Consider the following 22,505-nt stretch of genomic DNA (forward strand, 5'->3'; position numbering starts at 1 on the left):
GCCCCTACATCCTCTACAAATCAAGCCTCGCCTGCTGATAGGGATGAGGTTTGGGGCAACCTACTTGACAAGGCATAACAAGATGAATCATTCTTGATACACATTGAATTGGATACTGTGCATAAGGAATCTGAAGCCAAGTCACAGGGAGCATACTCGAGGGTTCTAGTGAGTCTGGTTTAGAGAGGAGACATCACCTTTCAAATCTACACACAGTGAGTAAGAAAAGTCACCCAGGGCACTTGGCGAAGCTTACTAACGGAGGAAGAGTGAGGGCGTGGCTCCGCCCAGTGAGGCAGCACATCCTGGAACGCCGGAAGGGGTGGGGCGTGGCCCGAGTGCCATCGGAAGTGGCCCACGGGGCGCCATGCTGGAGGCCTTGCACGTGTTCTATGGGCTGCGTGAGATGGTGACGACCCGTGACGCCCCAATGGTTGCCGGGGCAGGGTGCAGACGTTCGGAATCTGGCGGCTCCTCTCTTTTACGTACCTCTCGTCAGGAGCGGGCGGCTGCGACTGCGCCTTGGGCAGCCGTCCAGGCCTAGAACCATGAGATCCAGGGGCGCGGGCTGCTCTGCTAGGCTGCTGCTGACAGTCGGCTGGCTGCTCCTGGCGGGCCTCCAGTCAACGTGCGGGATCAACGTCACTGCGATCCAAGATCCCAGCTTGGCCCGCGAAGGCGAGGGCGAACCTGAGGGCGATGAGGAGCCCGAGAATGACAGCGAGACGGAGAATGAGCCCCAGGCTGAGGCCGAGGATGATAGTGAGGGTGAGAGGTTCTTTGGCAGGGACCCAGAGGCACCTGTTGAAGGCAAAGCCTTCCCTGCTTTTTGAGGAAGATGTGAATTACCCAAGTTAACATCTGTTAACTCTTGAAAGCTTTCTCGAAAGAAGCCCTGAATGTATACATTATTGCAAACTTAATGGCCCTGCAAAAAAGGATGTGCTAATTCTCCAAAACCTCAGCAATATAAACAAGCATATGTATAGAAATTGCTACAGAAATATTGCTAAATATTGCTCTGGACAAGGGAATAGATGCTTAATTTTCTAAGGGTAGGAGTCACAAAGTGACCTTCCACCCACTTGCAGTTATGATTTTCTTTCCCGTGTGTGTGTGTGTGTGTGTGTGTGTGTGTGTTGCTCAGTCGTGTCCAACTCTTTGCGACTCCATAAACTGTAGCCCACCAGACTCCTCTGTCCATGGAATTCTCCAGGCAAGAATACTGGGGTAGGTTGTCATTTCCCTCTCCAGGGCATCTTCTTGCTCTAGGGATGGAACTCAGGTCTCCTCTCCTGCATTACAGGCGGAGTCTTTACCATTTGAGTCACCAGGGACTTTCCCTCTGTAGATTTTTTTGTTTGTTTGTTTGTTTTTTAAGTGCAGATTGCCTGAAGTCTTCCTTTTCACATTTGCCCTTTGGATTGGAACTCAAGGGAATTCCAAATTCCCTTAACTGTGACACATCTAGATAGATCAAGGTGCTGACAGAATAGCCCAGAAAACCTCTGTTAGTTTCATGCAGCCCCTCTGCAGTGTGATGGTGTTTTAAATTCAACTTCCAATCACAAAGCAAGGGTGGCAGTAGAAAACACCTATCAAGGGATCCAACTAGAGGCTTTGTTAAGTGATATACATTTTAACAAAAGAAGACTAGCCTATATTTGATACATAAATTTGCCTTGTTCTCCTGGCTCATTAGACAATAAAACTTGATAAGCTGGGATAGTGATTAGTTAGCTCACATGCTGGTAGGTAAAAGGTCAGTTGCAGGTTTGCAGTCATCTACAGGAGAATGATTCTCTTCCCTCTATAAATGACCCAGTTGAGATTCTTTTTAATATCCTTGGCAGTCTCCTATCTCCTATACATATCAAGTAGATGATGTATTTATCAGTCATTCTTTTATATCCTTATGACAGTGACCCTCAGTGACATAAAGAAATTGACTATCTGAGGTTAATGGTGTAATTGAGGTTTGAACTGGAGACTTCCCTAGTGGCTCAGATGGTAAAGCGTCTGTCTACAATGCGGGAGACCTGGGTTCAATCCCTGGGTTGGGAAGTTCCCTGGAGAAGGAAAAGGCAACCCACTCCAGTACTCTTGCCTAGAAAATGCCATGGATGGAGGACCCTCATGTCCATGGGGTCTCAAAGAGTCAGACCTTGATAACGTTACATGTAGTGTCTACCTACAATGCGGGAGACCCGGGTTCAATCCCTGGGTCAGGAAGATCCCCTGGAGAAGGAAATGGCAACCCACTCCAGTACTCTTGCCTGGAGAATCCCATGGATGGAGGAGCCTGGCGGGCTACAGTCCACGGGGTCGCAAAGAGTCAGACATGACTGAGTGACTTCACTTTCTTTCACTACCTTGATAACATTACATGTAAGAGAGCAAGAAGAGATAAGAAAGCCTTCCTCAGTGATCAATGCAAAGAAATAGAGGAAAACAACAGAATGGGAAAGACTAGAGATCTCTTCAAGAAAATTAGAGATACCAAGGGAACATTTCATGCAAAGATGGGCTCAATAAAGAACAGAAATGGCAGGGACCTAACAAAAGCAGAAGATATTAAGATGAGGTGGCAAGAATACACAGAAGAACTATACAAAAAAGATCTTCACGACCCAGATAATCATGATGGTGTGATCACTGACCTAGAGCCAGACATCCTGGAATGTGAAGTCAAGTGGGCCTTAGAAAGCATCACTACGAACAAAGCTAGGGGAGGTGATGGAATTCCAGTTGAGCTGTTTCAAGTCCTGAAAGATGATGCTGTGAAAGTGTTGCACTCAATATGCCAGCAAATTTGGAAAACTCAGCAGTGGCCACAGGACTGGAAAAGGTCAGTTTTCATTCCAATCCCAAAGAAAGGCAATGCCAAAGAATGCTCAAACTACCACACAATTGCACTCATCTCACATGCTAGTCAAGTAATGCTCAAAATTCTCCAAGCCAGGCTTCAACAGTACATGAACCATGAACTTCCTGATGTTCAAGCTGGTTTTAGAAAAGGCAGAGGAACCAGAGATCAAATTGCCAACATCTGCTGGATCATCGAAAAAGCAAGAGAGTTCCAGAAAAACATCTATTTCTGCTTTATTGACTATGCCAAAGCCTTTGACTGTGTGGATCACAATAAACTGTGGAAAATTCTGAAAGAGATGGGAATACCAGACCACCTGACCTGCCTCTTGAGAAATCTGTATGCAGGTCAGGAAGCAACAGTTAGAACTGGACATGGAACAACAGACTGGTTCCAAATAGGAAAAGGAGTATGACAAGGCTGTATATTGTCACCCTGCTTATTTAACTTCTATGCAGAGTACATCATGAGAAATGCTGGACTGGAAGAAACACAAGGTGGAACAGGATTGCCGGGAGAAATATCAATAACCTCAGATATGCAGATGACACCACCCTTATGGCAGAAAGTGAAGAGGAACTAAAAAGCCTCTTGATGAAAGTGAAAGTGGAGAGTGAAAAAGTTGGCTTAAAGTTCAACATTCAGAAAACAAAGATCATGGCATCCGGTCCCATCACTTCATGGGAAATAGATGGGGAAACAGTGGAAACAGTGTCAGACTTTATTTTTCTGGGCTCCAAAATCACTGCAGATGGTGACTGCAGCCATGAAATTAAAAGAAGCTTACTCCTTGGAAGGAATTTATGACCAACCTAGATAGCATATTCAAGAGCAGAGACATTACTTTGCCAACAAAGGTCCGTCTAGTCAAGGCTATGGTTTTTCCTGTGGTCATGTATGGATGTGAGAGTTGGACTGTGAAGAAGCTGAGCGACGAAGAATTGATGCTTTTGAACGGTGGTGTTGGAGAAGACTCTTGAGAGTCCCTTGGACTGCAAGGAGATCCAACCAGTCCATTCTGAAGGAGATCAGCCCTGGGATTTCTTTGGAGGGAATGATGCTAAAGCTGAAACTCCAGTACTTTGGCCACCTCATGTGAAGAGTTGACTCATTGGAAAAGACTCTGATGCTGGGAGGGATTGGGGGCAGGAGGAGAAGGGGACGACAGAGGATGAGATGGCTGGATGGCATCACTGACTCGATGGACGTGAGTCTGAGTGAACTCCAGGAGATGGTGATGGACAGGGAGGCCTGGCGTGCTGCCATTCATGGGGATGCAAAGAGTTGGTCACGACTGAGCAACTGAACTGAACTGAACTGAAGAGAGCTTGGAGAGGTCCTCTACTTTGGAAATGTGAAAAGAGGACTAGGGTAGAAAAGAATGTTCTGAAGCATAGTTGCTTTTGTTTTGAAAGTAATTGAGTTAACAATATTAAACTGGTTAAGGGATAGTTGTAAAATGCTAGAGTGTAGGCAGGTGATGAAGTTATAATACCTTAGATTTCACTTCAAATGTAGGCAAGTTATTCTCTCAGTTTCTCCGTTTCATCCTCTGAACTTCAGGGTGCCCTCGTACCATTTAATATATACAATTCTATGTGCAGCTATTTTTTTTCTGGGGAGAATGAGAATCCAGAACTTAATCCAAGATATCTGAGATCTAAAAATTTCCAGAATCATTAATTAAAATTTGGCAAAGTCCCTTTTAACCCTCAGCAGACCAGTAAAAGCAATGATCATTATTTATGTATACATATAAAGCTTAAGGTATTTACAAATAACTTGCAAACGTAAGAGTAAAGGGATAGTGAAAACAACTTATTTGAGATTATAAGTTGTTTGTAATAATAAGAATTTAAACCTGGAAAGCTCCAAATTTTGATTCTACATTTCTTGGTTTTGAAGAAATACATACCTTACTTGGGCAAAGTACTCTGAATGCAGCTGAATGCTCATCAGCTGTTATGCATGAATCTGGAATGTATCCATTTTGTAAAGACTGATTCCAGATTTCAAGTACATCCCTAACAGATTCTAGTTTTATCATTACTTTGGTTTCTTTTTGCACTTGCATTGCCAAAACACAGTACTTTTGAAATCTATGAAGGCACATATTTTGTTCAAAAGAAGGCTGCCATCTTGTTTGTTCCATAGTTTCAAGGATATGGAAAGTATTCTTTCCCAGCATTTACTTGATAAGACTTGTAAATGAACAAATCATGATGGCAGGTGTGTATATAAAGGTGATAAAAGAAAACAGATTATGTAGAAATGAATAAAATTCATTGGACTAATCATTCTAATTGGCATTTATAAATCTAAAAAGAATACTCTCCATATCCTTTTTAGCAAAATAATATGGTCTGGCTTATTTTCCCAAAACATTTTAGAATCAAGTTCTTCCTGTTGAAAGACCAACTAGATGAGAATAGCATATATCCTTCTCATCCTTCAAAATATAATATTCATTCACTGATTCTTGAGTGAAGAGAAAATTCATCTAGAATATTTACTTAAGATACCATCTCTCATTTTGCTTATGGAGTCAGCTTCACTATTAGCATCTAAAGTGTTGCTATCCCTTTCCATTTATCTTCTAATTCACCCAATAACTGTGAATGGTATTTCTCTGTCACTTTTCTTCTCTGCCATTATAGAAAAACAAGAAAAATTCAAAAATCTCAACTCTGTCCAATGAAAGCTGAAAATAGACTACGAGAAAGGTGCCTTTAGACTTCTTTTATATCTTCCTGAGAGATTATACAATACACTGGACAAAGTAGCAAGAAAACAAAGGATGATGTAATAGCTGTGATTTATTTCACAGTTATGTCATCTTTCCCAGACAGCCCCACCATTCTTCCATTTTATTTAGTCTTTTCTTTTTAAATACAGTTGGGAATAATTGATGAACAATAATGAAGTCTATCATTATGGATGATAAAATAACAAAATGTTTCAAAATATAGAAAAACTAAAAACAGACTATGAGAAAGTTGCCTCAAAAATTAAAATTGATTTTTGATGGTATATACAAACAGTTAAAGTGTGCTGTCCAGAATTGAAGAGAACATTTTAGGATCTGGCCAGAACAAAAAAGATCAGGATCATTATCTACATCATTGTGAATGTCAAGCTTTTATCTGCATGGTCAAAGACTCAGTAGATTTTTAGGAAAGCTTTATCACTCTCTTGACACCTGGTGAACTCTTCACTCATTTTCACCTGTTCTATCAATTAAGATAGCCTGTATAGTATTTTGGAACAGTTGACTTTTCAGCTGTATGTGCAAAAGTTTTTAATCCTCTGACGTTTTCTTTTGTTAGATTTGCCCATTATTCCACCCTGTCAGTTTTAAATCCAGATTTATCTTCAAATTTTTTGTTTTTGTCCTTTCTAGTTTTGCATGATCCCCAGATTCAGTCAGCATGGTATCAGTATTTTCCAAATCATTCATAAAAATGTTGAACAGGACAGAGTTCTGTGACAGATCACTGATAACACATGACACCAACCAATCAGTTAGCTTCAGTGGATCTTACTGTTTAACAAGTTACACGGGAAACTTAACTGACCATACTTTTTATTCACAGGTATATAATGGGAAATTTTGACAAATACCACGCAAGTCAGGATACATAAAATTTCCCAGACCCACTGCTATAGGATTTCCACCAAAAAAGAAAGTCATTGAATGCCCTACTGGACATTCAATAAACAAAGGCAAAAGGAACTTTAGACTATTAGACTGAATCTCATTTTTTTCTAAAGTTAGAAGTACTTAAGTATTAGCAACTTTCCTAAAATAGCATAGCAGAGCTGATTAATTGTTTTTTTTGGAAAGAGGTTATATTTAAGGTAGTCTAGTACTCATTTGCATACTCTTATTTTCTGTTTTTAAGATTTGGCTTTTAATTTGTATTTCCTAATGTACCAGCACTTCATGGGAAATAGATGGGGAAACAGTGTCAGACTTTATTTTTGGGGGCTCCAAAATCACTGCAGATGGTGACTGCAGCCATGAAATTAAAAGACACTTACTCCTTGGAAGGAAAGTTATGACCAACCTAGATAGCATATTCAAAAGCAGAGACATTACTTTGCCAACAAAGGTCTGTCTAGTCAAGGCTATGGTTTTTCCTGTGGTCATGTATGGGTGTGAGAGTTGGACTGTGAAGAAGGCTGAGCACCAAAGAATTGATGCTTTTGAACTGTGGTGTTGGAGAAGACTCTTGAGAGTCCCTAGGACTTCAGGGAGATCCAACCAGTCCATTCTGAAGGAGATCAGCCCTGGGATTTCTTTGGAGGGAATGATGCTAAAGCTGAAACTCCAGTACTTTGGCCACCTCATGTGAAGAGTTGACTCATTGGAAAAGACTCTGATGCTGGGAGGGATTGGGGGCAAGAGGAGAAGGGGACGACAGAGGATGAGATGGCTGGATGGCATCACTGACTCGATGGACGTGAGTCTGAGTGAACTCCAGGAGATGGTGATGGACAGGGAGGCCTGGCGTGCTGCCATTCATGGGGATGCAAAGAGTTGGTCACGACTGAGCAACTGAACTGAACTGAATGTACCAGCGGAACGTATCCAAGCATTTCAAGCAAAAATGTCAATGCAGAATCGATCATCGTGATAGTCCAATTTCACAAAGTCAATATTAATTTACTTGTATATTCATCAAGTATAAATTAGTTTACTGTATATTCAAGGCACTGTATTTGGTGCTTGTAAGTATAGAAGTGTTTATGAAAAATTATAATAATCAAAATGGAAAAAAATCCTATACTTACATAAAATTAGTAATTACAAAATGAATGAATGAAGTGTGAGTGAGGTTATATCTTAGGCATGTTTAGAAGGCTAAACGATATACAGAATGCTTGCATATACGTTATCACATTTAATTCTTACAATAATATCAGTGATATAGGTTCTCCTTTCCAAATTTTACATGGGTTAATTAGGCCTGACTCAGTTTAAGGAATTTGTCCAAACTCAGAATAGCTAATTCGTGGTAGAAGTAGCAATTTGGACTCCAATTTTGATGCATTTTCCTACATTATAAATGTTACCTCACTACATCATGCCTTTTAAAAATTACCTTCTAGCACCTCATTTAATATTTATTTTTATTGAGATTTTAGTCCTAATCTGAGTTAGCAAGAATTGATTAAATACAGCTAGTAGAATTCATGTCAAATTGTGGAACAATTAGAAAAAGAGAAACATGAGATTTAAAACCAGTAATTTTTAACTACTCAAATACTTGTATATTCCTTGATCACCCTGCTAAATAAAATGTTGAAATAAATTCTTAGGACTAATTTACCATCTTAACCTGAGAATGAGTAGAACCAATTTATAACATAATTTTAATGAATACTTAGCATGAAGGTTTCTTTTTGGATAGAAATAATACACTCAAAATTTTTTGGAAAGTAGAAAATAGAAAAAATTGGGCCCTATAATTGGCAGGCTTTTTTTTTTTTTTTTTGTAATTTTTCTGACATTCCATATAACTTTTAACTCACCATGTATTAAACTGATGAAAAGCATTATTTTAAAAATTATGTACAGGTTTAAATATAAATCTTTGTAAGTTATTTCCTAATTTAATTCTTTAAAGGTTTAGCTGTCTTTTCATTTAAACAGTAATAGAAGATATACTAGTAATGGCATTGCTTTTCTGATTTAATATAATTTTTTAAATGTCTGCTTCCTATATGATCAGTGCTTATATCCTCCATCTCCAAGTAAGAGTTTTTCACTTAGAAAAGTTTCCCTATGATTAAATAATGTATTTTTGCATTTATTTTTAGTTTCAAATAAGACGATAGTCAAAGAAGTAGAATTTGGGATGTGCACCGTTACATGTGGTAAGTAACATAGAGCAGATAAGTAATATTGTAGTGGGGATGGGCGGACAAAGTGTACTATCATGCGTCTTTCTGATCTCTGTTTGTAATTGTGATTTACACACAAAACTCAAACTGATTGCTTTCTAAGGGAGTATATTTTCAGTTCATAACCTCTAAGTCTTATTTTAAGCCCACTCTTTAATATATATACATATTATTATTTTGTGTGGGGGGGCACATAAACTGCTTTCACAAGAGTAAAACTTTATCTCAGAGGTTTGGAAGATTAAAGGTCTTCTGATGCATCTCACAGATGTCTTCCACATACTGTGTTGGCAAATCTATCAACAGATTTGCTTTTTTAAATAGTCTATTCTAAATTCTACAGTTTTCCATTTTATATGTCGTGTCTTAGAAAAAAGAGGTATTGGCTTTGTGGGGAAAATAATATTCAAAGACTGATTTATTTTGATCATTCCTTGGATAGAAATTGGACGTAAAATCTCTTAGATAAGTATTGAATTAAGACTACACGTGCTGTAATAAGATAGTGAGTGCTTAGTTGTGTCAGACTCTTGTGATCCCATGCACTATAGCCCACCAGGCTCCTCTGTCCATAGGATTTCTGAGGCAAGAATACTGGAGTGGGTTGCCATTTCCTTCTCTAGGGGATCTTCCCAAACCAGGGATCGAACCTGCATCTCCTACATCTCCTGCATTGGCTGGTGAATTCTTTACCATTGCACCACCTCAGACTTAAAAGTGTTCACCATAAGTGCCTGAAGGGCTTGTTAAAACATGGATTGTGAGTCCTACTTCAAAATTTCTGACTCACTTAGGCCTTCAATGAGGTCTAAGAATTTATATTTCTAAAGTAAGTTCACAAATGAAGCTGATGCTGCTTTTTCAAAGACCATCTTTTGAGAACCACTATAGACTAATATACTAAGAAGACAGTAGATAATTCACAATGTAATTAAGTTTATTCTAAATAGAGTCTGCCTTCGAAAAAGATAGTGACAGAAGGGAAGAACAAAAACCAGAGGGAAAGAAATCAAAGTCCATGCAGATACAGATCAAAACATTATGTATGGTTTTTTTTATTTTTTTGGTCAAAAATTATAGCTAAATTGTTTTTATTTGAGATAAGGTTTAAAAAATGATGCTAAAATAAACTTAACAAAATTTACGCTTTTAACCATTTTTTAAATGTACGTTTTAATGACACTAAGCACATTCATATTGTCATGCAGTCATTATTGCAATCCACTCCCAAATTTTTCATCATCCCCAAACTGAAACCTCTGTACCAGTTAAACACTAATTTCCCACTTACCCCAATCCCTTGCAACAATTATTCTACTTTCTGTCTCTTGAGATAGTTTTAAACCTGTTTTTTACCTTAATTTCTTGGTCAGTTAGAGTCAGAGATGAGAGGAATCTATGTAATAATTTTGTATTTATTCATTTGCAATTTATATTTTTATTCTGCTGCTTGCTTGTGAAATCTCACAGAGAATGATTTTTATGACAATTCTAATAATTGGTATGTCCTACTCTTTAAAGATGTACTTCAGAAATTATATATCTTTATTCAATAAATTTGGGCTTCCCTAGTGGCTCAGATGATAAAGGATCTGTCTGCAGTGTGGGAGACCCAGGTTGGATCTCTAGGTTAGGAAGATCCCTTGGAGGAGGCCATGGCAACCCACTCCAGTATTCTTGCCCGGAGAATCCCATGGACAGAGGAGCCTGGTGGGCTGCAGTCCCTGGGATTGCAAAGAGTCAGACACAACTGAGTGTCTAACACACATTCAACAAGTTAGTTTTTGTTTTCTGCTTTTTAAGTTTTTGCCTACTATGTGCCAGGTATTATTATAGGTGTTAGAATACAGCAGTGAACAAAGCAGTGAGAACTCTCTGCCTTTAAGGAGTATATTTTTTAGTAGGGTCAAAAAGATACATAATGTAAAACGTAATATGTCAGATGGTGGTAAGTTCTAAAAATAAACCATAAAAGGCAATATTTCACATCTATAATATTTTAACTACTAAAAATATTTTCAACCTGTAAAAATTATTTAAAAGAAAAAAATGCTTTAGTGAAAATTCTGTTGAATGCCCAAAACAATATTTTAGCATTCAAAAAGTTTTGTTTTCTTGGAACATACAAGCATGTTTTTAAGTTTTGACTTACATGTCACATCTACACACATCATTGCAATGAAATCTATTTGGCTAAATAAATAAATACATAAAATTCCTGCTTGGAAAATATTTATGCATTTCAGAATAAGACTATCCCCCTAGAGAAGTACTATTCATAAATTTAAGTGGAGCCATTCTGCAGCCATTCTTAAGAATCTCGTTTAATCAAAAGAGACCTTTCCTCATCCAACCTTCCCTCTCCTTATCTCATATGGAGAACTCTCTTGTTTGCTTCTCAAAGTTTGGTCCACAGGCTAGCTACATCAGCATAGCCTGAGAGCTTGTGAAAAATTCAGAACCTCAGGACCTACTGCAGACCTACTTACTGCATCATAATTTGCACATTAGTATGTCTCAGGTGTTTTGCATGCACTCTGAAGATTGAAACATGCTCTTATAAGCCATCTCTTATATGATAAACCAACAGATTATAAGCCATCTCTTGTATTATAAGCCAAGTTCTATACGGTCAGCCAAAACAAGACCGGGAGCTGACTATGGCTCACATCATGAACTCTTTATTGCAAAATTCAGACTTAAGTTGAAGAAAGTAGGGGAAACCACTAGATCATTCAGGTATGACCTAAATCAAATCCCTTATGACTATACAGTGGAAGTGAGAAATAGATTTAAGGGACTAGATCTGATAGAGTGCCTTAAGAACTGTGGATGGAGGTTTATGACATTGTCCAGGAGACTGATCAGAGCCATCCCCAAGAAAAAGAAACACAAAAAGGTAAAATGGTTGTCTGAGGAGGCCTTAAAAATAGCTGGGAGAAGAGAAGCAAAAGGCAAAGGAAAAAAGGGAAGATATACCCATCTGAATGCAGAGTTCCAAAGAATAGCAAGAAGAGATAAGAAAGCCTTCCTCAGTGATCAATGCAAAGAAATAGAAGAAAATGACAGAACAGGAAAGACTAGCGATCTCTTCAGGAGAATTAGAGATACCAAGGGAACATTTCATGCAAAGATGGGCACAATAAAGGACAGAAATGATATGTACCTAACAGAAGCAGAAGATATTAAGAAGAGGTATAAAGAATACACAGAAGAATTATAAAAAAAAGATCTTAATGACCCAGATAACCACAATGGTGTGATCACTCACCTAGAGCCAGACATCCTGGAGTGCAAAGACAAATGAACCTTAGGAAGTATCACTATGAACAAAACTAGTGGAGGTGATGAAATTCCATCAAATCCTACTTCAAATCCTAAAAGCTGATGCTGTGAAAGTGCTGTACTCAATATGCCAGCAAATTTGGAAAACTCAGCAGTGGCCATAGGACTGGAAAAGGTCAGTTTTCATTCCAATGCCAAAGAAACGCAATGCCAAAGAACATTCAAACTACTGCACAATTGTGCTTCTCTCACATGCTAGCAAAGAAACGCTCAAAATTCTCTAAGCTAGGCTTCAGCAGTACATGAACCGAGAACTTCCAGATGTTCAAGTTGGATTTAGAAAAGGCAAAGGAACCAGAGATCAAATTGCCGACATCTGTTGGATCATAGAAAAAGCAAAAGAATTCCAGAAAAACATCTACATCTGCTTCATTGACTATACCAAAGGCTTTGACTGTGTTGGAAAATTCTTAAAAGAGATGGGAATACCAGATCACCTTACTTGCTCGCTGCGAAACCTGTTTGCAGGTCAAAAGCAACAGTTAGACCTGGACATTAAACAAAGGACTGGTTCCAAATTGGGAAAGCAGTACGTCAAGGCTGTATATTGTCACCTTGCTTATTTGACTTATAAGCAGAATCTATCATGCAAAATGCTGGGCTGGATGAAGCATAAGCTGGAACCAGAATTGCAGAGACAAGTAGCAATAACTTCAGATATGCAGATGACACCATGGTTATGGCCAAAAGCAAGAAAATAAAGACTTGCTTCTTAATGGAAGTGAAAGAGGAGAGTAAAAAAGCTGGCTTAAAACTCAACATTTGAAAAACTAAGATCATGGCATAGGGTCCCATCACTTCATGGCAAATATATGGGGAAACAATGGAAAGAGTGACAGACTTTATTTTCTTGGGCTCCAAAATTACTACACATGAGTGCAGCCATGAAATTAAAAGACACTTGCTCCTTGGAAGAAAAGCTATGACCAACCTAGAGAGTGAAAGTGAAAGTTGCTCAGTCATGTCTGACTCTTTGCAATCCCATGGACTATGCAGTCCATGGAATTATCCAGGCCAGAATACTGAAGTGGGTAACCTTTTCCTTCTTGAGGGTATCTTCCCAACCCATGGATCAAACCCAGGTCTTCCACCTTGCAGGCAGATTCTTTACCAGCTGAGCCACAAGGGAACCCCAACTATGACCAACCTAGACAGAATATTGAAAAGCAGAGACATGACTTTGCTGACAAATGTGTCTAGTCAAAGCTATGGTTTTCCAGTAGTCATGTATGGATGTGAGAGTTGGACTATAAAGAAAGCTGAGTGCTGAAGAATTGATGCTTTTGAACTGTGGTGTTGGAGAAGACTCTTGAGAGTCCCTTGGACTGCAAGGAGGTCAAACCAGTCCATCCTAAAGGAAATCAGTCCTGAATATTCATTGGAAGGACCGATGCTGAAGCTGAAGCTCCGATACTTTGGCCACCTGATGTGAAGAACTGACTCATTAGAAAAGACCCTGATGCTGGGAAAGATTGAAGGTGGGAGGAGAAGGGGATGACAGAGGATGAGATGGTTGGATAGCATCACCGACTCAATGGACATGAGTTTGAGCAAGCTCTGGGAGTTGGTGATGGGAAGGGAAGCCTGGCATCCTGCAGTCCATGGGGTCTCAAAGAGTCAGAAATGACTGAGTGACTGAACTGAACTGAAGCCATCTCTAGACTTCAGCTTACCCTTGTTTTGAGAACGGGTTGTATGGTTAACATCTTACAGGGACTGAAAGAAGGAACTTGGTAGGAAGAATATCAAGACAGACTACTCCTTAGCCTGTGACAGCACAGTCTTATCACAGGACATGTTCGGCATGTCACTGAACCAGCTTTTAACCAGCTTTTATCATCTCTCTCACTTCTGATGTTGGTAGGGCAAACTCAGTGGAGATCTGAGATGGGTCAGTAAAGACTTGATTTCTTATGAAATGTGTGGCAATTCTAACAAGAGTTATCACTTTGGAAATGGAGGTCTGGTCATTAAGTCTATCTTGATAAATTTAATACAGAGATGTTTACCAGTCTAGGTGTTAAAAAGCATCATTTATGTTACAGTGTAATTTTTGTAATTTCCTCTGCAAGCTACAACTCCCCCCATTCCAAAGTTCCATGGTCAAATAAATTTGGAAGACCCTGTGTGTTACTGCTTTCTACTGTTTCAGTAGTAGGCTTTATTAGCTGTAATAAGCACATTTTATACATCTCTAAAAAGGAAAAATATTGTCATTCTTGACATGCTGTCAATTCTAAAATGCATTCTGATCTCAAAAATGTTAGAATGTAAAACTTTTGCATCTTTGATCAATGAAAGTTTACACATAATGGCACATTCATTTACTAGCATATTAAAAGGTCCTCTAAAATTCTGAGGAGATTCATTTCATTTTAATTTAATGTATACTTTCCAAATGTAGAGAATCATGGAATCTTTTTTCTTATGTTATCAACCAGAGGAACTAGTGTTTCATGTGACTCATTTTGGAAATGTTGTTTTATGAAATAATTCAAAGTGCTTGTGCTCGTGCTCAGTCACTTCAGTTGTATCCTACTCTTTTTGAACTCATGGATTGTAGCCCACCAGGCTCCTCTCCAGGCAAGAATACTGGAGTGGGTAACCATTCCCTTCTCCAGGGGATCTTTCTGACTCAGGGATTGAACCCAGGTCTCCTGCATTGCAGGTTGATTCTTTACCTGCTGAGCTATCTCTAAATGTTATTACCCTGAATTTAGGAATTTAATTTCTGAAATTACGAGAAAAGTTTCAAAATTGACCTAGGTGGAAAAATAAAATAACCCTGGAATTCTTTTTTTTTTTTTTTAACATCTGCCAATTTCTTTTATCAAAGGTATCGGTATTAGAGAAGTTATATTGACAAGTGGATGCCCTGGTGGTGAATCCAAGTGTATCGTACGAGTGGAAGAATGTCGTGGACCAGTAGATTGTGGCTGTGAGTTGGACTTTATACTGGAGGGAGACAGAGGGGCCATGTTTACTCTGGGGAGATATCCTTAACCTCAGTTTGCCTTGAGTGGAGGGAGATGATCAAAATGATCTACTGATATACTGAATGGAAATCATAAGAAAACTTAAAATTCCACTTCTCCAGACAGTTATAGGTCTTTCTACTTTTCTTTACATTTTTTCAGTTGTGTCTAAATTTAACAAACATTCTCTCTAGTACACTGGAACCTTACTGCACTCAGGTTTTGGTTGAAGCTATCCTCCAGAGAAATGCTTTTGACCTTGTGGTTGTGTCAGTCTATCAGTAGATTGGTAAACTCCACATTGGGAACTTTGAGAGCCTTTCTATATCAAATTTCACTCGTCTGAGGTTTCATTATCTCTAAGCCAGAAAGAGGTGGACAGAGGAGGGGTTGTTCCTAACCAGAAAATTGGCAGCCACTAGTAAGTATATCTCAAAGTTTAATAGATCACTAAGTAGCTTGCCCTTACTGTCTCTTCTCTATAGTTTATTTTGCCAAAGGAACAGACAGGTATGGTGTTTACTTGCCTCTTCCGTGACTTTATCGTTGCGTCCATGACGACTCTGCTCCTCTACAGTCAAACTTCCAGTAATACATTTACTAACTTTCAGCGTGTAATTTCTTTTAAAATTGGGGATGACTTTTAAAAGTAGTATTGTGTATAAAGCAGCTCACAAAGCCCATTGGTATATATGTATATAATTTTTTTTCAGGGGGTAGACCAATTTCAGAAAGCCTTGAACGTGTTAGGCTTGCATGTGTTCATACATCTCCTGAAAACCGTTTCAAATATATTTGGAGACTTCTAAGGCCAGACCAGGTGAGTAATGAATGTATATAAGTTGGTGCTTTCCAGGGAGTAATAAGATTTGTTTCCCAGTGCTTGATGACTCTCAGAGCACTTTCTCTTCAAAAGCAGTTTGCAAAAATGAAGTAAAAATCATACAACTTTATTATTTTTGGGATTTAAATTGTCTTTCATTTCTTAGTAGAGCTACAACTTTATATATGTTTAGGGCCAGCTATTATCAGAACATAGAAGCATCTATTTTATATAAAGTGTTCTATTTGGGAAGCAAGGTTTTCATTTGTATTTATAATTCTTGTATAATGATAACAGTAGCTAACATTAGTTGAGGGCTTATTAAATGCCAGATATACACCAACTGCTAGAGTTTCTTTTACTCATGTAACAATCTATGAGGTAATCCCATCATTATACCCATTTTGCAGATAAGTACAATTGTTGCTCCGTTTCCTCAGGGAGTTGACTCCAGGACCCCTTCAGACATCAGAATCAGAGATGCTCAATTTTCTTATATAACACAGTATTAGTATATAATACCATGGTATTATATCAGTATATAACATGGCAAATTATATAGTATTTGAATATAACAGATACTTCTGTCCATATACTTTAAAACACCTCTAGATTATTTATAATATTAATGTAAGTGCTATATCAGTTCAGTTCAGTCACTTAGTCATGTCCGACTCTTTGCGACCCCATGAACCTCAGCACGCCAGGCCTCCCTGTCCATCACCAAATCCCAGAGTCTACCCAAACCCATGTCCATTGAGTCAGTGATGCCATCCAATCATCTCATCCTCTGTTGTCCCCTTCTCCTCCTGCCCTCAATCTTTCCTAGCATCAGGGTCCTTTCAAATGAGTCAGCTCTTCGCATCAGGTGGCCAAAGTATTGGAGTTTCAGCTTCAACATCAGTCCTTCCAGTGAACACCCAGGACTGATGTGCTTTAGGATGGACTGGTTGAATCTCCTTGCAGTCCAAGGGACTCTCAAGAGTCTTCTCCAACACCACTGTTCAAAAGCATCAATTCTTCGGCACTCAGCTTTCCTTATAGTCCAACTCTCACATCCACACATGACCACTGGAAAAACCATAGCCTTGACTAGACGGACCTTTGTTGACAAAGTAATGTCTCTGCTTTTTAATATGCTGTCTAGGTTGGTCATAACTTTCCTTCCAAGGTGTAAATGTCTTTTAATTTCATGGCTGCAATCACCATCTGCAATGATTTTGGAACCCAGAAAAATAAAGTCAGCCACTGTTTCCCCATCTATTTGCCATTAAGTGATGGGACCAGATACCATGATCTTAGTTTTCTGAATGTTGAGTTTTAAGCCAACTTTTTTACTCTCCATTTTGACTTTCATCAAGAGCCTTGTTAGTTCTTCTTCACTTTCTGCCATAAAGATGGTGTCATCTGCATATCTGAGGTTATTGATATTTCTCCCAGCAATCTTGATTCCAGCTTGTGCTTCCTCCAGCCCAACATTTCTCATGATGTACTCTGCATAGAAGTTAAATAAGCAGGGTGACAATATACAGCCTTGACGTAGTCCTTTTCCTATTTGGAACCAGTCTGTTGTTCCGCTTCCTGACCTGCATATAGGTTTCTCAAGAGGCAGGTCAGGTGGTCTGGTATTCCCATCTCTTTCAGAATTTTCCACAGTTTATTGTGATCCACACAGTCAAAGGCTTTGGCATAGTCAATAAAGCAGAAATAGATGTTTTTCTGGAACTCTCTTGCTTTTTTGATGATCCAGCAGATGTTGGCAATTTGATCTCTGGTTCCTCTGCCTTTTCTAAAACCAGCTTGAACATCTGGAAGTTCACGGTTCACATATTGCTGAAGCCTGGCTTTGAGAATTTGAAGCATTACTTTACTAGCATGTGAGATGAGTGCAAGTATGCGGTAGTTTGAGTATTCTTGGGCATTGCCTTTCTTTGGGATCGGAATGCAAACTGACGTTTTCCAGTCCTGTGGCCACTGCTGAGTTTTCCAAATTTGCTGGCATACTGAGCGCAACACTTTCACAGCATCATCTTTCAGGATTTGAAACAGCTCAACTGGAATTCCATCACCTCCACTAACTTTGTTCGTAGTGATGCTTCCTAAGGCCCACTTGACTTCACATTCCAGGATGTCTGGCTCTAGGTCAGTGATCACACCATCATGATTATCTGGGTCGTGAAGATCTTTTTTGTACAGTTCTTCTGTGTATTCTTCCCCCTCTTCTTAATATCTTCTGCTTTTCTTAGGTCCCTGCCATTTCTGTCCTTTATTGAGCCCATCTTTGCATGAAATGTCCCCTTGGTATCTCTAATTTTCTTAAAGAGATCTCTAGTCTTTCCCATTCTATTGTTTCCCTCTAGTTCTTTGCATTGATTGCTGAGGAAGGCTTTCTTATCTCTTTTGCTATTCTTTGGAATTCTGCATTCGGATGCTTATATCTTTCCTTTTCTCCTTTGCTTTTCGCTTCCCTTCTTTTCACAGCTATTTGTAAGGCCTCCTCAGACTCCCATTTTGCTTTTTTGCATTTCTTTTTCTTAGGGATGGTCTTGATCCCTGTCTCCTGTACAATGTACGAACATCCGTCCATAGTTCATCAGGCACTCTATCTATCAGATCTAGTCCCTTAAATCTATTTCTCACTTCCACTGTATAATCATAAGGGATTTGATTTAGGTCATACCTGAATGGTCTAGTGGTTTTCTCTACTTTCTTCAATTTGAGTCTGAATTTGGCAATAAGGAGTTCATGATCCGAGCCCCAGTCAGCTCCTGGTCTTGTTTTTGCCGACTGTATAGAGCTTCTCCATCTTTGGCTGCAAAGAATATTGTCAGTCTGATTTTGGTGTTGACCATCTGGTGATGTCCATGTGTAGAGTCTTCTCTGGTGGTGTTGGAAGAGGGTGTTTGCTATGACCAGTGCGTTCTCTTGCAAAACTCTATTAGCCTTTGCCCTGCTTCATTCCATACTCCAAGGCCAAATTTGCCTGTTACTCCAGGTGTTTCTTGACTTCCTACTGTTGCATTCCAGTCCCCTATAATGAAAAGGACATCTTTTTTGGGTGTTAGTTCTAGAAGGTCTTATGTCTTCATAGAACTGTTCAACTTCAGCTTCTTCAGCATTACTGGTCATGGCATAGACTTGGATTACTGTGATATTTAATGGTTTGCCTTGGAAACAAACAAAGGTTTCCAATGGTTTGCCTTGGAAAATGCTATATAAGTATTTGTAAATGCAATATAAATGCCAAGTAAAGAGTTACTGTGCAACCAATTCAAGTTTTGCTTTTTGGAACTTTCTGGAAATTCTTTTTTTCTGAGTATTTTTGATCTATGATTTGTTGAATCTACTGATGTGGAGCCCAAAGATATGGAGGACCAACTGTAGCTGAGATGCAGAGAGTAACTCGTTCTGATTTACACAGTCAGGAAGTTGGTACTTGTTCTGTCTGACCTTAAAATACAAGTACATAATTAATTACTGTCCTAGACTGAGAGAAAGTGACTCTTATTTTGTTATAAGAAATAAATTATTTTCTGATCTTAGATTTTCATGAAGAATATTGATATATTTTTTTCCTTTTAAAATAGCAAGCCATTATACTTGCAAATGATTCAGCAATCCTGGAAGTTCACAGGGATACTCACCCCAAGGCTTTTGAGTGTGAAACGTTGGATAATAATGAAATAGTAGCATCTATTAGATTCACAATCTATACGACAACTGGTAAGTACCCAGCAACATTTTGACTTGCTTATATCTCAAACTTCAGAGAGTATCAGAATCACATGGTGATCTTGTTGAGACACAGACCACTAGCCCAGCTCCTGTAGTTTCTGCATTTGTAGATCCACTGGCACAAGAATTTCCATTTCTGACAAGTTCCTAGTTGCTGTTGGTCCAGAGATCACATTTTGGGAAGCACTAGTTTTATACCATTAAGACTTTTCTACAAGGTAGTGTGAGTTTCCCTGGTGGCTCAGATGATGAAGACTGCCTGCAATGCACAAGACCCAGCTTTGATCCCAGCTTTGGGTCGGGAAAATTCCCTGGAGAAGGAAATGGCTACCCACTCCAGTATCCTTGCCTGAAGAATTCCGAGGACAGAGGAGTCTGGTGGGCTACAGTCCATGGGGTTGCAAAGAGCTGGACACGACTGAGCAACTACCACTTCTAGCCTTTTATTTAACTGGAAACAAGCTGAGGTATTTTGGAGGTGATTTAAAAAAATAAACTGTAAACTTTCTTTGATGTATTGTTCAGTGTCCTTTTAAAAAAATATTTACAGTGAAAGCTAACCGTAGTCCTATATTGGGATATACTCGGTGTTATTAAAAGAATAATGTCAATAAAAGGCAAAAAAGGACCGAACATCATCAACTAAAAATGATCTCAGTGAGTCACAGTTCAGGCTATTAAAGGTTTTGACAGCCGTTCTCAGTTCGTGTCCCCCAGCTTGGTCCTTGTTAGGACTGCTTAGTAGTGGTTAGCTCTTCCTGTGATTCAAAGGCAACAGGTGTAAGCTAAGGACTGGGGCACAGTCCCCAAGGTCAGCAAGTGAGACAAGTGGACTTTTCTCTCTCGTAGCTGTCCAGGACTGGTGGGGGTGTCTCTGCCACCTTAGCACATGCACTGGTTAGATGACAAAATGTTTTCAGAAAATGTTGATATCTATTAGTTGCTTTTAAAAAGGACAATTGGGTATACTGCTGTGACAGACCCTTTTGGCTGTTTTAGACGTCAGACAAATGTTTTGGCTTTAAATGTTCTCACAGTATGGTACTGGCTCGAAACAAATACATGACTGAAATATTTTCAGGGTAGATACGGTTTAATTAATGAAAATGCCCCATCCATTCCCTCATATGACAGATTTTTCACTTCCACGATAATTGTCTTTTATATTTAGGCATTATTTTGATTGAATCATGTCCCCCTAAAAAGATATTTTCAAGTCCAAACTCGTCTAACTTAAGAATGTGATGGTGTCCGGAAATAGGGTTGTTGCAGGTGTAATTAATTCAGTTAAGACACGATCTTACATACTAGAGAAGAGTGGGCTTTTAATCCAGTTTAACTGGTGTCCTCATGAGAAGAGGGAAATCTGGACACAGAAACACAGAACATGAGAGAGGAGAATACGTGAAGACTCAAAGACACATGGGGAGAAGACAGCCATGTGAAGACAGACACAGAAACTGGAGTTACACTGTCACAAACTAAGGAACATTTGGGGCTCCCAGAGCCTGGAAGAGTAAAGGAAGGATCCTTCTCAGAGCCACTGGCAAGAGCACAGCCTTACCAATGCCTGCTATTCAAACATTTATCCTCCAAAACTGTGAGATAACAAATATTTCTGTTGTTTTTAAGTCCCCTAGTTAGTGGTACTTTGTTATGGTGGCCTTCAAAAACTAATACAAACATAAGCTTAGTTTTTCTAAAATGTAAGAGTATCAAAATTCAGTCTGTTTTTCATTAGAAAATTTCAACAGAAATGGAAACTATTTTTTATTAGACATAAAAGTACTCTAAGGGACCCTTGCAAGAAGACTACCATTAAAATGAACTGGAATCTTGATACCTCTCATTTTCCACCTCTCTTGACTAGTATTTCAGGGTAGTAGATAAATGGAAAGAAATTTTGCATTTCTTCCCCTCAAGTTTTAATCCTAAAAGTTTTTTTTTGTTTGTTTGAGCTTAAAAATTCCACTGCTTTTATAAGTCTAAAATTATCAAAAGTTAAAAACTTTTTAAATTTAACAATGTTAGAATATAAATATGATATAAATTGGCTTCCCTGGTGGCTCATTAAGTAGAGTCTGCCTGCAATGCAGGAGACCTGGGTTCGATCCCTGGGTTGAGAAGATCCCCTGGAGAAGGGAATGGCAATGCATTCCAGTATTCTTGCCTGGAGAATTCCATGGACAGAGGAGCCTGGTGGGCTACAGTCCATGGGGTCACAAAGAGTCAGACACGACTGAGTGACTAACTTTAACTTTTTAAAATTGTTTATCGTACTTGGAAGTATTTAATGAGATTACTAAATTGAGTTTATAGCTCTTGAACTACTAAGAAAAATGGAAAATTATATTTCATAGTGTTTAAAGAATAGAAAGAAAATCAAGATGAATAAGCAGTTGAGATTGCCTGAATAGGAGACCAAGTCTGTTAGAGTGTTGTGTGTGTGCAGTCAGCCATGTCCAACTCTTCACGACTCCATGTACAGTAGCCCACTGGGCTTCTCTGTCCATGGAATTCTCCAGGCAAGAATACTGGAGTGGGCTGCCATTTCCTTCTCCAGGGGATTTTCTTGACCCAGGGATCAAACTTGTGAATCTTGCATCTCCTACATAGGCAGGCAGATTCTTTACCACTAGTACCACCTGGGAAGCCCCTGTTAGAATGGTACTTATCAAAATGAAAATATTAAAATACATAAAACATAGCTTTCACAAATCATTAAATCTCCCTGGATGTTGGTTTACTTATCTGTATAAAAGCTGTATCAGATGATCTTTCTGGACCTTTCCCACATGAATCTTTTATGAGTCTATGATTTAGGGACCAGGAAGAGCCATAAGAAAGGTAT

At 39.0% G+C, this 22,505-nt stretch overlaps 1 protein-coding gene across 1 annotated transcript in view; it reads left to right on the top strand.

Annotated features, from left to right (window-relative positions):
- Window positions 1–410: 410 nt before the first annotated feature.
- SPACA1 (sperm acrosome associated 1) overlaps window positions 411–22,505 on the top strand; it is a 29,250-nt gene continuing 7,155 nt past the window's right edge. Inside the window, exons 1-5 of the mRNA XM_025294586.2 lie at window positions 411–768; window positions 8,693–8,749; window positions 14,958–15,059; window positions 15,810–15,916; window positions 19,507–19,642. Of these exons, the coding sequence (XP_025150371.1) occupies window positions 549–768; window positions 8,693–8,749; window positions 14,958–15,059; window positions 15,810–15,916; window positions 19,507–19,642 (622 nt within the window). The 5' untranslated portion in view covers window positions 411–548. The remainder of the gene's footprint in view (window positions 769–8,692; window positions 8,750–14,957; window positions 15,060–15,809; window positions 15,917–19,506; window positions 19,643–22,505) is intronic.

The sequence above is a fragment of the Bubalus bubalis genome, chromosome 10 (genome assembly GCF_019923935.1).
Source record: "Bubalus bubalis isolate 160015118507 breed Murrah chromosome 10, NDDB_SH_1, whole genome shotgun sequence".
Taxonomy (NCBI): domain Eukaryota; kingdom Metazoa; phylum Chordata; class Mammalia; order Artiodactyla; family Bovidae; genus Bubalus; species Bubalus bubalis.